The 15,741-nt window shown below is 41.5% G+C and overlaps 1 protein-coding gene across 12 annotated transcripts in view; it reads right to left on the minus strand.

Moving 5' to 3' along the window:
* Setx (senataxin) overlaps nt 1-3,908 on the minus strand; it is an 87,486-nt gene extending 83,578 nt beyond the window's left edge. For 3 of the 12 annotated variants that reach the window (XM_040286530.2, XM_005321103.5, XM_021723658.3), the window contains exons 1-2: nt 2,389-3,073; nt 2,031-2,132 (exon numbers count right to left, since the gene is read on the minus strand). In XM_040286530.2, the coding sequence (XP_040142464.2) occupies nt 2,031-2,107 (77 nt within the window). In that variant the 5' untranslated portion in view covers nt 2,108-2,132; nt 2,389-3,073. Of the gene's footprint in view, nt 1-1,266; nt 1,646-2,030; nt 2,146-2,173; nt 2,251-2,388; nt 3,112-3,414 lie in introns of those variants that run through there. The other 9 variants (XM_078048511.1, XM_078048512.1, XM_078048509.1 and 6 more) reach the window with 9 other exon arrangements.
* Nucleotides 3,909-15,741: the final 11,833 nt, after the last annotated feature.

Below are 15,741 nucleotides of genomic sequence, written 5' to 3' on the forward strand. Positions count from 1 at the left end.
AAGCGGTAGCGCGCTCACCTGGCATGTGTACAGCCCTGGTTTGATCCTCAGCACTATATACAAACAACAATTTTGTGTCTGCCGAAAACTAAAAAATAAATATTAAAAAAAATATATATATATTCTCTCTCTCTCTCAAAAAAAAAAAAGAAAAAGAAAAAGGAAAGAAAAACTATGAATGCAATGCATAAGTAGGTTTCAACTACTTAATAATGACTAGCCCAGAAGTCAAGATATATTCAATATCCAACTACAGTGTATCTCTACTTACAGGACTGACAGCCACCTCAAAGAAAACATGACCTGAACAAAACAAAATTCTTAGCTTAAATTTGTTATACTTTGTCCTGTATTCCTTATACTGACTGCAATACCATCCATTCAGTTTTCAAACCAGTAACCTAAAAATTAACCTACACTGTCCATCAGTGGATGAATGGTAAAGAAAATGTAGTGCATATGTATAAAATGGAGTTTTATTCAGCCATAAGTAAAAATAAAATAATATCATTTGCAGGAAAATGGATGAAACTTGAGAAAATTATGCTAAGCAAAATAAGCCAAACTTAGAAAGTCAAGGATTGCTGTCCTATAAGGAAGGTAGACAGGAAAAAGGAAAAGAACGGTGGAGGTAGATCTCATGAAAATCTAAGGGATATCAGCAGAGTATAGAAAAGGGACCAGAGGGAGGGAAGAAGAGGACACAAGGGAAACACTGGAGAATAATATTGGCCACATTATATTGTTATATCATATATAAATAAGTAACAACAAATCCCACCACCACATACAACTATAATATGCCAATAAAAGAAAAAAATCTTTAAACACACATACACACACACAAAAAGCTTGTGGGCTGGGGTTGTGGCTCAGCAGTAGAGCGCTTGCCTAGCATGTGCAAGGCCCTGGGTTTGATCCTCAGCAACACATAAAAATAAATAAAGTTTTTGTGTCCAACTACAAACAAACAAATGTTTAAAAACAAAAGCTCTACTCTCCTGCCTTTATCCTCACCTGAGTTCAACTGTCTATAGTTTCTTAAACTACACCTGTAATTTTTTCTCACTGCCATCACCACTGCCTTAGTTGAACATATTTTCACTATTTACTTGTATTACTAATGAAGCCTAAATGATCTCTCTGCCTCTTGTCTGATCCACTAACAATTCTTCCTCCAAAATGTTGCGAGAAGCCAAAAGACAAACTAGATCTCAAAAGCACAGAGGGGGGCTGGGGGTGTGGCTCAAGCAGTAGTATGCTCACCTGACATGTGCAGGTTGCTGGGTTTGATCCTCAGCACCATATAAAAATAAAATAAAGATGTTGTGACCACATAAAAATAAAATAAAGATGTTATGTCCCACCAAAAAGTATAAAATAAATATTTAATTTAAAAAAAAAAAAGCACAGAGGCCTCCTCCACAGTTCTGGGACAGAATGCAAACTGTTGAGTTCAATACACAGGCCTCCATTACCTGGCTTCAGCACCATTCTAGCCACTACCTTCTCTCTCTTCACCTGCTCATCCTAAAACAACTCATGGTGCTTACATTCTATAATTTGATGGAAGCTATTCCATCTATCTTGTACACTCACCTTTCACACCTCTGCCTGATTAATTACAGGAATTTAAAAATTCTTTTTTTATAAAATTCAGATTCATTTTTAAAGTACTCCACTATCGATTCTGATAGAATCCTAGATTTGAGAACCGCCAGGATGCAATGCATCCCCAGTGTCATCACATCTGGGAGGCTGGTCTGACCAAACCTCACTTCCAGTTTGTCTTTGATGACCTCCTTCTCTATTCCCTCATGACTCCATTCAAATTTCTATCACTGCACTTATCAGGGTAAACTTCTGTTTACTTACCTGCTTCCTCCACCAGCCCCCAGCAAATGAAAGTCTGTTAAGGCAAGGACCTACTCCATATATATCCATACTTTACATTTACCTCCAGTGCTGGGTATATGTTGTGATTGAAAATCAAAAAGTCTTAATAGTTTAAAAGAAATAATAATAATTACCTTGGCAAACAGCCTGCAGAGTTGTGCTCCTCTGTTGAGACTGCTTGGCTTATCTGTGAATGAGTGACGATTTGCATTCATATATATTCAGACTTTGGCCCCCTAAAAAACATTTCTGAAATTAAAAAAGAAGTAAAACTTACGAAGTGGCTTCTATATCTTATGTGCGCCTTGCATCAAACCTCCAGAGTGGGCCACCTGAAGAGGAAGCTGGGGCAGGCTACAGGACACACAAGCAATGAATGAAATAAGGGTAGAACTGCCAATTCTAACCCGTCGATCCTCAGGGCACTGTCCCAACTCAGGGCCCAGCTAGGCACTGGGGCAAACATTCCCAAAATTAACAAGTGCTGGTAACCTCCATTCCAGGCTCTCCAGGAACTCGGCGCTGCCACTTATCAAACTCGCCCTCCTCCGGGTTCTCTGCCCCTGGGGGTCAGTCCGTTTCTCGCGGGCGGCGCAACCTCCGGCACAGCTCCCTTCGGGACACAGCCCAGGGAACCGAGCCCCTGTGGCCGCTGTCAGCGCCGCGTCTCCTGCAGGCGGGGCAGGCGGGCAGGCCTACGGGCGAACCCCCTCTCCGGAGCCAGCCGACGGGGACTGCGTCCAGGACAGCCGCGAGGAGAACCCCCAGCCCGGGTCCACAGCGCAGCGCCAAGCCCACAGCTCGCTCACACGGGAGCGCGGGTGGGCGTCCCGGCGCCTGGGCCCGGCGTGCAGGGCACAAAGGGCGGCCGGCCGGCCTCCGGGGACACTCCCGCCGCGCGCCGCGACCCCGCTGGGGGCAACGCCACCCCTCCCCCACCTCGGCCTCGCGCGCCGAGACGGTTACTCGTGGCGACCTCGTGCGCGCTGACGCACGCCCGGCCTGCTAGCCCGGTGCCCGCCGCCCTTCTCACTGCGCTCGGCCCTACACCGGGCGCCGGCCCACCTTCATGCCTGAGCCCAACAGTCGGCCCCGGGCGGAAGTACGGGCCCGCGGCGGAGCGCCCAACCCGCAGTCGCCGCGAGCGCAGACTCCGCCCCTGAGCGGCGTCCACCGTCCGCAGGCCCCGCCCCCTCTCGGCTGGCTTGTTTTGGTGCGCCGAGGGGGCGGGGCGTGGGAAGACAAGCAGCGGGGCGCCGCGGGCAGGCCCTAGCCGGATGCGAACGTCATTTCCGGGCCGCAGGGGTTTGACCAATCAGAGGGGCCCGTCGAAGTGAACTGGAAAGCTGGCCCTGGGGCCACGCCCCCAGGTACGCCCCCTGGGCGGGGCGGCTACGCCCAAGCGCGGTCCAGGGCGGGTTCGGCGCCCACCTCCCGCAGTTTCCATTTCGTGGTTACTTTTAGTGTCTCAGGTGTTTCGGGAGTGGTGATAAGGAATGCGGAGGAACGTTTCCTTACCTTCGGTCTTACTCTGGAGACCTAAAACATGCCCTCACCCAAACGCGTCACCAGTGCAGAACGCAGACCCCGAGTCCCCGGAGACGGCGAGCGTCATGGGCGGTGCACGCGGTGCGGGTGCCCCCGAGGCGCAGGTGGCTCGCTGTGGCCCCGCGGGGGCGCCCCGTTGCTCACGCCGGGGAGCGCAGGCAGGAACCCCGTGGTGAGACTCGCGCCGAGGGCGAGGGCGCTGCGACAGTCCTGCCGGGGACAGCCCCAACCCGAGACTGAACCGGGGGCCGGCCGGGCAGAACGGGACCCCGGCCGGGGAACGTTCCAGAAGGGGCGTGGCCTGCCGCAGGGGCGGTGACCGTTGGGGCGCCCGGCCTGCGAGCTTGGACCGTTAAGGTTCCGGCCGCCTGCGCTCCGCAGCGAGGGTCCAGACGGTACCCGAGGGGTCGCGGAGTCTTCTTGGAACGGTGCTTCCGCCCGGCGCCTCCGACACGCTGGAGCTGCCGGCGAGGGTGCCAAAGCCACCCGCGTCGTGCCCTGTCGTGCCCGCGCAGAGGTCATGACGTGGGCCAGGGAAGAACGTGACCGCAAGCTGCCCGCCCAGTTCGGGCGGCCGGCGCCGGGGCTTTTAGTGCTGACGAAGAATGTTTCTTCTTATGGCGGGAGGGAGGGGTCGAAGACCAGACCTTAATGCGTCTTCGCACCAACACGGTCATAAAATGTCTGTCTGTATTTTTTTGGTACCAGGGATTGAACCAAGAGGCCCTTTACCGCATCCCCGACCCTTTTTATTTTTGAGACAAATTTGAGATCCTCCTGCCTCAGCCTCTCCAGTCGCTAGGATTATAAGCGTGTACCCAGCGCTTGGCTTTGTTTTCCTTTTTTAATGGAGAAAATTGTATAGGGCCTTTCTTTATAGTCATCCCGCTTTTGTGATTATTGGTGAACAATAATAATATATTTACTATTAAATTTTTCATACTTTCTATTGAATTATACTGATTGCATTTTTTCTACAAATTATTTTCCACACTCCAGATCATGTCCTGAGATTCACAGATCCACAGTGTATTCAAGAATAGTGGAACCCCAAACTTATACAACCTGCATCAAACGAAGGCACTGCAATAAAATTTTGAATACAAAAGTAGAAATGAAAATTACTTTGTATTTGGAAGGAATAATATAAATCCCAGCGGCTCAGAAGGCTGGGGCAGGAGGATCCCAAGTTGGAAACAAGCCTCACAAAGGTCCGAAACAACTTGGGGAGACACTGTCAAAAACTAAAAAGGGCTGGAGATGTGGCCCAGGGATTAGGCACCCCGGATTCAAACCCTGGTACCAAAAAAAAAAAAAATTTTTAATAAAAAATCCAGGAAAAAAGAGAGCAGGACATTTAAACTACCAACAATTCTATGAAAGTTTCATTTTGACTACATATAATTATCTAAATCAACAATGAAATGTAAAATGATTTTTTTATACTAAAAACAGGTAATTGTCCTTTTTCTGGCAAAATTGATCAAATCTATTAAGTTTAGAAAAGTCTTTCAAATTAATGATCTAGTTTGATGATGCCATGTAAATTTTTAGGATTTTCAAGCCTTTTTTCATTTATGAGTTGTAAGATGTCAGAGGACTCAACCAAGTTTTCTAGGGTGGTGATTGAGCCTACTTTGGATCGACCACTCAATTACCAAATTATCCTATTTGTTCTCAATTTTAGATACATACTATGAGTTTTATACTTCAGTGTATGATGTTAAAAGAGCAAGTTTGGGTCATATTTTACCTATTTGATCATGTAACTCATTCCACTACATCATTTGGCTTATCAACAATCAAGACTATTACTCATTATTTCAATTTCAAATGGACCTTTTCTTAAATTTTCCCTCATGATAATGTCTATTGGGGCTGGGAGTGCTCAGTGGTACAACCTTGCCTAGCATCATAAGGCCGTGGTTTCCATCCCCAGTACTACAAAAAGAAGGATGATGGCATCTATTGACTTCATCATTGTTCATCTTCATTTTGCCTTGTGTTCCATAAATTGTTGCCACTTTTATATTCCTATTTATATAATCTACACATAGTGATACACAATAAAATACCTAGCTTTTATGATTAGTGTTAATACCTCCATACTTTGTGTAGCCATCTTTATTCAAGGTATGACATTTCTGTAGCAATCCCCTTCTCTACACTCAGCTGATGGAACTGCTTTTCAGATAGCTATGTCTGCATCAGTCACCACAGATTCACTTAGCCTGTTCTAGAACTCAGTATCCATGATATTTACATTCTAGTCTCTTATATCTGCCTGCCTTTGTTCAATATAACATCAATGTGATTCATAGATGTTGCTGCAGGCACCTGTCATTCAATTTTATTTTTGGATTTCATTAAATGAATATACCATGATTTGTGGTTTTTCCCCTACTCATCTGTTACTAGATATTTAGATCAATGCAAGTTTGGGGATATTATGAATAAAACTTAAATATGTTAAAGACTACTGTGGCACAATTATTTTAATAGATACATTTTCATTTAACTTGGATAAATATCCATGAGTGAAACAGCTGGATTACAGGCTAGGTGTATGTTTTTATGAGATATTATCAACTCATTTTCAAAAATGGCAATACCCTCCTACATTCCCATAAACAATGTATGGGTTCCACTTGTCTCATTACCTTGTCAAGACTCTTTATTCTTATTCTTTTTAGTGCTTGTTGTTCTGGGGGGTTATAAGCACACACTTTGTATTTCCCTGATAATCAACGATGTTAGTCATCTTGTCACTAATTCTTGGCAATTAGTGTATCTCTTTTTGTGAATTGTTTGCACAAGTCCATTGGCCATTTTAAAACTGGATCATTTGTCTTATTAGAGTTCTGTACATAGTCTGGGTAATAAGGCCTTTGTTTTTATGTATTTGTTGCAAATATTTTCTTCCAGTTTGTGGCTTGCATTTTTTGTGAACTTTACAGTGTCTTTAGGAGAACAGAAGCTTTAAATTTTAATGAAATCCAGTTTATCAATTGCTTCCTCAGCGGTTAGTGCTTTTAGTGTCCTATCTAAAACTTAAAAAGATTTTTCCTAGGGCTAGGATTGTGGCTCAGAGGTAGAGTGCTTGCCTACCATCTATAAGGAACTGGGTTTGATCCTCAGCACCACATAAAAATAAAATAAAGTTATTGTGTCCACCTATAACTAAAAAATGTTCTTTAAAAAAATTGATCATATATTTTCTTTTAGAAATCTTAAAGTTTTCATTATTTATTTTCTGTGTGTTTGGGAGAAGTTGGAGTCTAGGTTCGATTTTTCAAGTAAATATACATCTGTTTGTTCCAGAACTACATTTTGAAAAGATTATCATCTTGGCACCTGTGCCATTGTTGATGTATTCACTCAGTCTCAGAGGAGAACTTACAGCTGTAAATACTTTCATTAAAAAAAGAAAGGGGGAAGCCAGGAAGCAAAGGCAAGATGGTTTACATCTCGAATGGACAAGTGTTGGACGGCCAGAGTCAGTCCCCACGGAGACTATCTTTTTGAAAACAGATTTCTTTGGGGGAATAGCTGAGTTTGTGGTTTTGTTTTTTAAAACTCTGCTTCAACAAGATGTGAAAAAAAAGAAGAGGCTATGGAAACTCATCTGATTCCAGATATGATGATGGAAGAGGGCCACCAGGAAACCCTCCCAGAAGAATGGGTTGAATCAATCATCTTCAGGGCATAAGCCCTCCCACAAGGGGTGGTGGATGTCTGCTCTAAGAAGCAGACAACTAAACGTACGCATCCATAGCAGAAGGAAACTGTTAAGAAGCAGAGGGCTGACCTTGCTAGACAAGTATGAATATATATGTCTAAATAAGGATTGCTCTGTGTCCTCACAGATCAATGAGGTCATGCTGGGAATTCCCTCTGTAGGGATCTGGCCTGACATGCAATTCCATAGTGCACATTTGACTCATCTTTTTGGTATAATTCATTAAAGTATTAATATAGTTTTAATAAGTAAATAAACTTTTAGGTTGTAAAACTGGTTCCTCATCTTTATATAATTAATCACAAAACACTCTAAACCTGAAGAAAATAAAGGCTGCGTATTAAAAAAAAAATCAAATTGCCTTACACTTTGAGAAACTATAGAAAGAAGAGCAAAGAGAATCTACAGTTAACAAAAGGAGTAAATAAGAATGGAGATACATGAAAGAGAATAGAAAAACCGACAAAAATTTCATTCTTTGAAAAGATTAGCAAAATTGGTATTCTGGGCTACATGTATGTTTCCCCCAAATTTGTTAATCCTCAGTGGGATAGTTATTACTGGGAAAGGTCTTTGGGAGATAACTAGTTCATGAGGATGGAGCCTTCAGCTTGGGATCAGTATCTCAGAGGAAGGAGCTTGCTTCCTGTCTCTGAATCCTCCTCCAGGTGAAGATGTAACCTGGAAATGTCTGTCTCCTAAAGAAGAAGAGCACCCCACAAAATCCTATATCTGCTAGCACCTTAGTCTTTTATTTAAATGAATTTTTTAAAACAAAATACATTTTTAATTTATTTGTTTATTGTTATGTGGTGCCAGGAATTGAACACTGTGCCTCAGGCAAATGCTCTACTACTGAGCCCCAGCCCCAGCCCACATCTTAGTCTTGTTATTTCCTGAATTCCAGAACTATGGGAATAAATTCCTGTGGTTTAAACACATGCCAGGGGGGCTGGGGATGTGGCTCAAGCGGTAGTGCGCTCGCCTGGCATGCGTGAGGCCCAGGTTCGATCCTCTGCACCACATACAAACAAAGATGTTGTGTCCGCCGAAAACTAAAAAATAAATATTAAAATTCTCTCTCTCTTTAAAAAAAAAATTTTTCTCTCTCTGTGTCTCTCTCTCTTTTAAAAAAATACATTTAAACACATGCCAGGCTGTAATAGCCACACAAACTTGATCAAATGGTTGGCAAATGTTTAACTATAATGACAAAAAGAGACATAATAAAACCACATAAAATAAACCAAAGATGTTGTATCCACCAAAAACTGAAAAAAAATATTTAAAAAATTATCTTTCTCTCTTTTCTCTCTTTGAAAAAAAAATAAAGAAAGAAATAGGAAACCTGAAGGGTCCTATAGCAATTGAAGAGACTGAAGAAGGAAGAAAGGAAGGAAGGAAGGAAGGAAGGAAGGAAGGAAGGAAATAAATAAATCTAGGATAGCCTTGCTGGTGAATTCTACCAAACTTTTAAAGAATTAACATCTCCTTCTTCGAGATCAACATTACCTTGATACCAAAGGCAGAAAAACCCATCACAAGAAAATAAAACCACAAACCATGTCTTTATAACTAGACATGCAAAAACCTTTAAAAAAATTACCAGCCAAGTCCAGTAATAGACCACACTACCATGAGTCAGTGGTATTTGCCCCAGGAATGGAAGGCTGGTTCCATACACACAAATCAATCATTTCCTACACCAAATCAGAGGAAAGATGTTGGATTTTCATGTCTCAAAATACTTCATGATGGGCTGGGGTTGTGGCTCAGTGGTAGGGTGCTTGGGTTCAATCCTCAGCACACATGCAAATAAATGAACAAAATAAAGGCATTGTGTCCATCTACAACAAAAAAAGAATAATTAATAGTTCATGATTTCCCTTGGATTTCTTCTTTGATGTTTTTATTGTGTTAGACCATTTTCTTTAATTTCTACATGAATTTAAAAATTTTTTTATATCTTCTACTTTCATTTCTAGTTTTCATAGCATTAGGACATACTTTTCATGATTTCAAACTTTTTAAACTAATTAAGAATTTTTTTTTGTAACCTAATATATAATTAGTTCTAGACATTGTCTCATTGTGCACATGAAAAAATGTAAATCCTATTGTCAGTGGTAGGAAAGTTCTTGTGTATCTCCATTCCGTCTGCTTGATTTATAGTGTCATTCGAGTTCTCTGTTTCTTTAATGAAATTTTGTTATATCCATTATTGGAAGTAGAGCATTAAAATGTCCAAATACTACTGTAAAATCATCTAAATCTCTTTAATTCTGTCAATTTCTGGTTAACTTTTTGGAGGGACTCTGTTATCATATGTATGTGTGTTTCCAACATATCTTCTTGATGGCTTGATATTTGTATCATTATATCACGTCCTTTTTTGTCCCTTGAAACAATTTTGTCTTAGTTGCATGGCATTAGTATAACCACTCCAGTCTGCTTCTGGTTATTTTTTTGCAAAGAGTGTAGTTTTTGCAGTTTTCATTTTCAACTGTTTTTGAATCTAAAATGAGTCTCTTATAGAGAGCATCAATTGGATCATTTTCCCATCTACCAATCTATGCTTTATCATTCAAGAGTTCAATCCAGTTTTTTATTTTTGCTTGTGCTTCCTTGTGGGATGAGGATGAAACCCTAGGGCCTTGCACTCATAAGGCAAGTGCTCTAACACTGAGCTCCACCCCAGCTTGCAATCTACTTAAATTTAGTGCAGTTATTGGTAAGACTCTTGCCACTTTTCTGTGCTTTTGTGTCTTCTTTTTGTCAGTGCCTCCACTGCCGCCTTCCTTAGTGTTGAGATCTTTTCTGGCATGGCACTTTAACTCCCCATAATTTCTTTCACTGTGTGCTTTTGAGTTATCTTCTTAGCAGTTGCTCAGGAAATTACCTTGCCCATCTTGATAGGATAGCACTCCTATGTGGAGTCATACCAATTTAATTTAAATATTCTACAAGATCTTTGCTACTACTTTATGTCATTATTGGCCACTCATATTATAAGGTCCTTGCTTAGCATCTGAATGGCCATTTTAAAGAAAAAGTCTCCCTTTCCTGCCCAAGGGTGTTTCTGAGAAAGGCTCACCAGTACTTCATACCAACCCAACCCCTAACAGCAGGCATCAGGACCCACCTGTCTATGATTCATGAGCCTCTCCCATGAAAGTCCTGGAACCCAAGCCTGTTTTGCCTTTCTCTGCTATAGAGATGGCCTTTGTCAGCTGGGACAAATAAACTCTGTTACAGTAGTTATTTGTTAGTGACTTTCCTGAATTTTTATATAAATTGTATTCTTTGGTCAATATTTTATAGTTTTTTTGTTTTGCACAGGGGTGCTGAGAGCCACAGCCAAGTCGGAATGCAGCATGGCATTTTGCCAGAAGGAAGTGGTTGAGAGGTGACACCAGCAAGCCATTGAGATGATGATGGTTAAGTTAAGCTGTGTATTCAGTTGTATATAGACCCCTGCTGTCCGCCTCAAATTCACCAAAAATTCAAATACGAGTAGATCAACTCAAATCACTTAATGACTTTCAAAAGTTATTAGGAGACATAAATTGGATAAGGCCTTATCTAGGCATACCATCAGGAGAGTTGGGACCTTTATTAGATATCCTAAAGGCCCATGAGATCCAAATTCACCCCGCTTATTAACGCCTGAAACAAGAAAGGCTTTAAAAATCATTGAAACATATATGGAAAATATGCATTTGGATAGAATTGATAAAGTTTGCCTTTATTATTTATTGTACTACCAACAAAAAATATTCCTACAGGAGTATTTTTGGCAAGAAGTTCCATTATTGTGGATACATTTATCTTATTCTCCTAATACTATTCTTACTAGGTATCCTGAGGCTGTAGGACAATTAATACTCAAAGGAATAAAAGCAGCAAAGGGAGTGTTTGGAATTTCTCCCAATAAAATGATTACTCCATATACAATGGATCAAATTGATGAGTTAGCTAATGAGTTAAATACTTGGGCAATAATCATGTGTAAATCTAATGTTTCATTTGATAACCACTTACCATCTAACCCTTTGTTGTCTTTTTGGTCTTCGCATCCTGTAGTTTTTCCAAAAATGACAAGAAAAACACCTATCATGAATGCTCCAAATATATTCACTGATGGGTCAAATAATGGTACAGCAGCAATAGTTACACCTGATCAAACTTTTACATTTTTAGTACTCAAACAATCAGCTCAAAAGGTAGAGCTTGATGCAGTATTACAAGCTTTTGTGATGTTTAAAGATTCTGTATTTAATTTAATTTATTTTCTGATAGTATATATTTAATGCTATAGTATCCCTTGAAGATGCTGGTAGGATTTCCCCTTCCTCTACTGTTTTCTCTTTGTTTTCCACTATACAAAGTCTAATCTGGGACAGAAAAGACCCATTCTTTATAGGACATATCAGGGCACATACAGGATTGCCTGGAGCCCTTAGTTTGGGCAATGATTTAGTAGATAAAACTACACACGACATACATATTTTCTCTACACTAGAAGAAGCTACAAATTTTCATAAAAGGTTCCATGTCAATGCTAATACTTTACAAAAGTGTTTTAAAATAACTAAGGAGCAAGCTAGACAAATAATAAAACAATGTCAAAATTGTGTGACCTTTTTACCACAAGTTAATCTTGGAGTCAATCCTAGAGAAGTGATACCTAACCATGCTTGGCATATGGACATCACACACTTGCCAGAATTTGGAAAATTAAAATATTTGCATGTTACAGTTGATACTTCCCGATTTTTGATGGGCTCCCTTTATACCAGAGAAAAACCGAAAGATATTATAGCTCATTGCTTACAAAATTTTGCCATTGTGGGCGTTCCAAAACAGTTAAAAACAGATAATGGTCCTGGCTATACTTCTACCTCTTTTAAACAATTTTGCTCATCATTTGGCATTACTCATATAACAGGAATCCCATACAATCCACAGAGACAAGGCATAGTTGAAAGAGCTCATCAAACTATTAAAATGTACTTATTAAAGCAAAAAAAGGGAATTGGGAAGGGGTATATATCCCCCAAAGATAAACTTAAAACAACCCTTTTTACTCTAAACTTTTTAAACTTGGATTCATCAGGGCTTAGCTGCGGAAAGACATATGTGTCCAAAAAAATGTACATAAGCCCAAGGTACTTTGGAAGAATATTCTAACAGGACAATGGAAAGGTCCTGACCCAGTGATTGTCTGGAGTCGGGGGTCTGTATGTATGTTTCCACAGTAGAAGAGCAGCCGATTTGGATTCCAGAGAGACTAACTAAAGCGATTTCTACAGACCAAAAAGATGACTTGGTTCAAATCCATAACAGCTGATATCCTTACATCTGCAACAGTGGTTCTCCCACACCTGGAGGCTGTTGAATAATGAACACCATTAAAGCCTATTTCAAATGTAAAAAACCTTGGGACTTGCTTGTGGGAATACCTTCAGACCCATTATGCAAGTTACAGGAAGAAGGCTGGAATATCAAAAGAAGAGTCAAACCTAGATGGTAACCAGGATGCCTTTTTCAATATCTATTTTATTATTGCCCTTTCCCACATCATGAAGTTCTATTTTATTTTTTGAGCTCATACAGACCTAGGTTAATGTTTTTCTGATCAGTTCTATTTTTTGACTATGGAGTTTTTTTTTGTTTTGTTTTGTTTTTAAAACTTTTTTTTTTTTTTTTAGTGAGAGAATTTTTTATCTTAGAGAGAGAGAGAGAATTTTAATATTTATTTTTTAGTTATTGGCGGACACAACATCTTTGTTGGTATGTGGTACTGAGGATCGAACCCGGGCCGCACGCATGCCAGGCGAGCACGCTACCGCTTGAGCCACATCCCCAGCCCCTAACTGTGGAGTTTTTAAACACTGCAATGGAGATTTCACCTTGTAAAGCTACAAGGCCTTTACTATTGTCTTATGTGTTGTATGTTTGTGTGCACACTTGTGTTTTGTGTTGTATGTCTGTATGTGCTTATGTGCACAGATCATATATGAGGAGCACTCATGAAAAAATGGATCCAAATATTTTTTACTATTCATGTGATTTAAATGGTTTAATTTTAATTGGGTAAACAGCTGTTGAGGATTGTTTTAATATATGAACAAAAAAGGAGGTTAATAGATCTGTTTGTTTACTTTCACCTTTCCTTTTCATTATATTTAATAATTCTGTTCAGGATAATGTAAATTGTTCAGAAAATTGTTTTCTTAGTGCCTGCTGGAATGTTACATAATTTTTTTTTTAGCCATCATTGCCAGAATTCCTATCTTCATCCCAGTGCCGGTGAAGAAAAAGATAAAACCAAACTACAGCTTCTGCAATAGCTATCACAACAAACTGTATAAACTGATGCATCAATGAATAATGTAACTCAACAAGTGATGCTCAATCAAGGAGTTGATTTACTTTGGGAGGAAATGGACATATTAATAGATTCCTCTGCTTTGAACTGCTTGCAGAACTTGCCTGGACTATGTATCACTTGTATGCATTGTGAACTATCGGTTGGTGCAGCGAATTGTGGTAGAGCTGGAGTATCTTTGCTGATGGTGTCATCGGTGGTACAATTTTTCCAAAAGAGCCATCATTTGGCTTGGTGTTGTGGCATTTTGCATTCTCCTCCCTTCTGCTTGCAAAGCCCAAATTTGGGGGCCAACAGAAGTGAGGCAAAGAACCTCACCCCCCCCAGGTACAAAGGCCAAATTTGGGGGCCAACAGAAGTGAGGCAAAGAACCTCACCCTGCCACTGGTGCAAAGGCCAAATTTGGGGGCTAACAGAGATGAGGCAAAGAACCTCAGCCCCCCACTGGTGCAAAGGCCTATCAAGTATGACTGTATGCTGGACCAGTAGTCAATGACGGGTAAGATCTAATTGCAATGGTATCAACCTAAGACAAGAGGCTGATGCTTTGAGGTCAGCTCATCTGATGATGGATAAGGACCATATGTAGTATTGGACAACCTAAGACAGGCATGGTCCCTAAGCCACATGCTTGGTGTTTAATTAAACAGAAGGGGGGAGATGCTGAGAGCTACAGCCAAGTCGGAATGAAGCATGGCATTTTGCCAGAAGGGAGTGGTTGAGAGGTGATACCAGGGAGCCATTGAGATGATGATGGTTAAGTTGTATATTCAGTTGTATATAGACCCTGCTGTCCACCTGGGATGCCCATTATTTTGTGGAGTTCTTGTGGGGATTCCTGGGGAGTTTTCGTTGGTTGGTGAAGTTCCGGTGGAGGGAGTTCCGGTTGGTGTGTGGTGTTCCTTAGAGGGCCCTGTGGGTGGCATCCGGGGGAGTTTGGAAATAAAGTTTATTCCTGCTTGAGTGGCTCGTGATTTGTGCCCAGCCAGACTGCGGCACAGGGGACTAACACATCCTCTGGGTTCATTGCTAGGACATTGAAATTCTTGTTACTATAAGTGGTGGCTGGGCTGGGGTTGTGGCTCAGCGGTAGTGCTCATCTAGAACATGCGAGGCCCTGGGTTTGATCCTCTGCACCACATAAAAATAAGTAAATAAAAGCATTGTGTCCAATTACATCTAAAAAGAAAAAAAAAATTAAAAAAATAATGGTGGCTGTAGCAGGCAGAATGATGGACATCCAAATCCCAGGATCAGTTTTGCAGATGTGGGGAATATGTTTTGCAGAAAGCCCAGTAGCAGCAGCAGCAGATCTGTGGAGAGATTCCGGGTGTGTTTGGGGGTGGAATTGAAGGGATCTGCTGACAGAAGGGTTGTGGAGGTGGGGGAGGATGAAACAAGAATGACTTCTAGGTTTCTAACTTGAATAGCTAAGAGAAGGACATGCTGACAGACTAGGAAGCCTGGGGACCAGGGTGGAGGTGGACTTCAAGGTGTGCGTGGTGTGCATGGGGGTGGTCAGGAGGTCAGGAAATTGTCAGTACCTTAACCTTGAGATGAAAGACACCACAGTGGAGGTGGCAAGGAGGAAGATAAACATTTTAACCTGGAGTTAGAAGAACCTTTTTTTTTTAAGAGCCAAACTTTAATGTAAACATCAAGGGTGTCCCCAGTGAATTACTGATGGGGTTTTCAGTACCTTCCATTCAAGCTACCAAAGTCAGAATCAAAACCCTGAAAGGTGAATCTGATGACCTCTTTGGATACCTACAAACTATATGACGAAATATTTTAAAAGGAGGCATCTAGTAGAAGAAAGAAAAGCAGATCCTGTAGCCTCTAAGAAAACAGACACCACAATGCTTCTGGAATCTTCGCCCCAAAAGGAGCTGGCTCACTGCCAGTGCTCCACACTGAGCTGCTGTTTATGTGCTGCAGAGTCCTGGGCCTTTGTTGGCTAATGGAGGCTGTAAGAGACAATAAATAGCTGAAACACTGGTACAGGAAAGTGCAGCCCATCAGCAGCTGGGCCATGGACCCTCATAAGGCAATCATGGCTGTTTAAAAACAACTTCTGTCATCCCAGGCTGCTTCCTGTGGGAAGGGTGGGTTTCTGTCTTTATCCAAGTCTACTCACCTTCCTTCCTCTCACTGCACCCCCACCCCC

The sequence above is a fragment of the Ictidomys tridecemlineatus genome, chromosome 4 (assembly GCF_052094955.1).
Source record: "Ictidomys tridecemlineatus isolate mIctTri1 chromosome 4, mIctTri1.hap1, whole genome shotgun sequence".
NCBI classification, from domain to species: Eukaryota; Metazoa; Chordata; class Mammalia; order Rodentia; family Sciuridae; genus Ictidomys; species Ictidomys tridecemlineatus.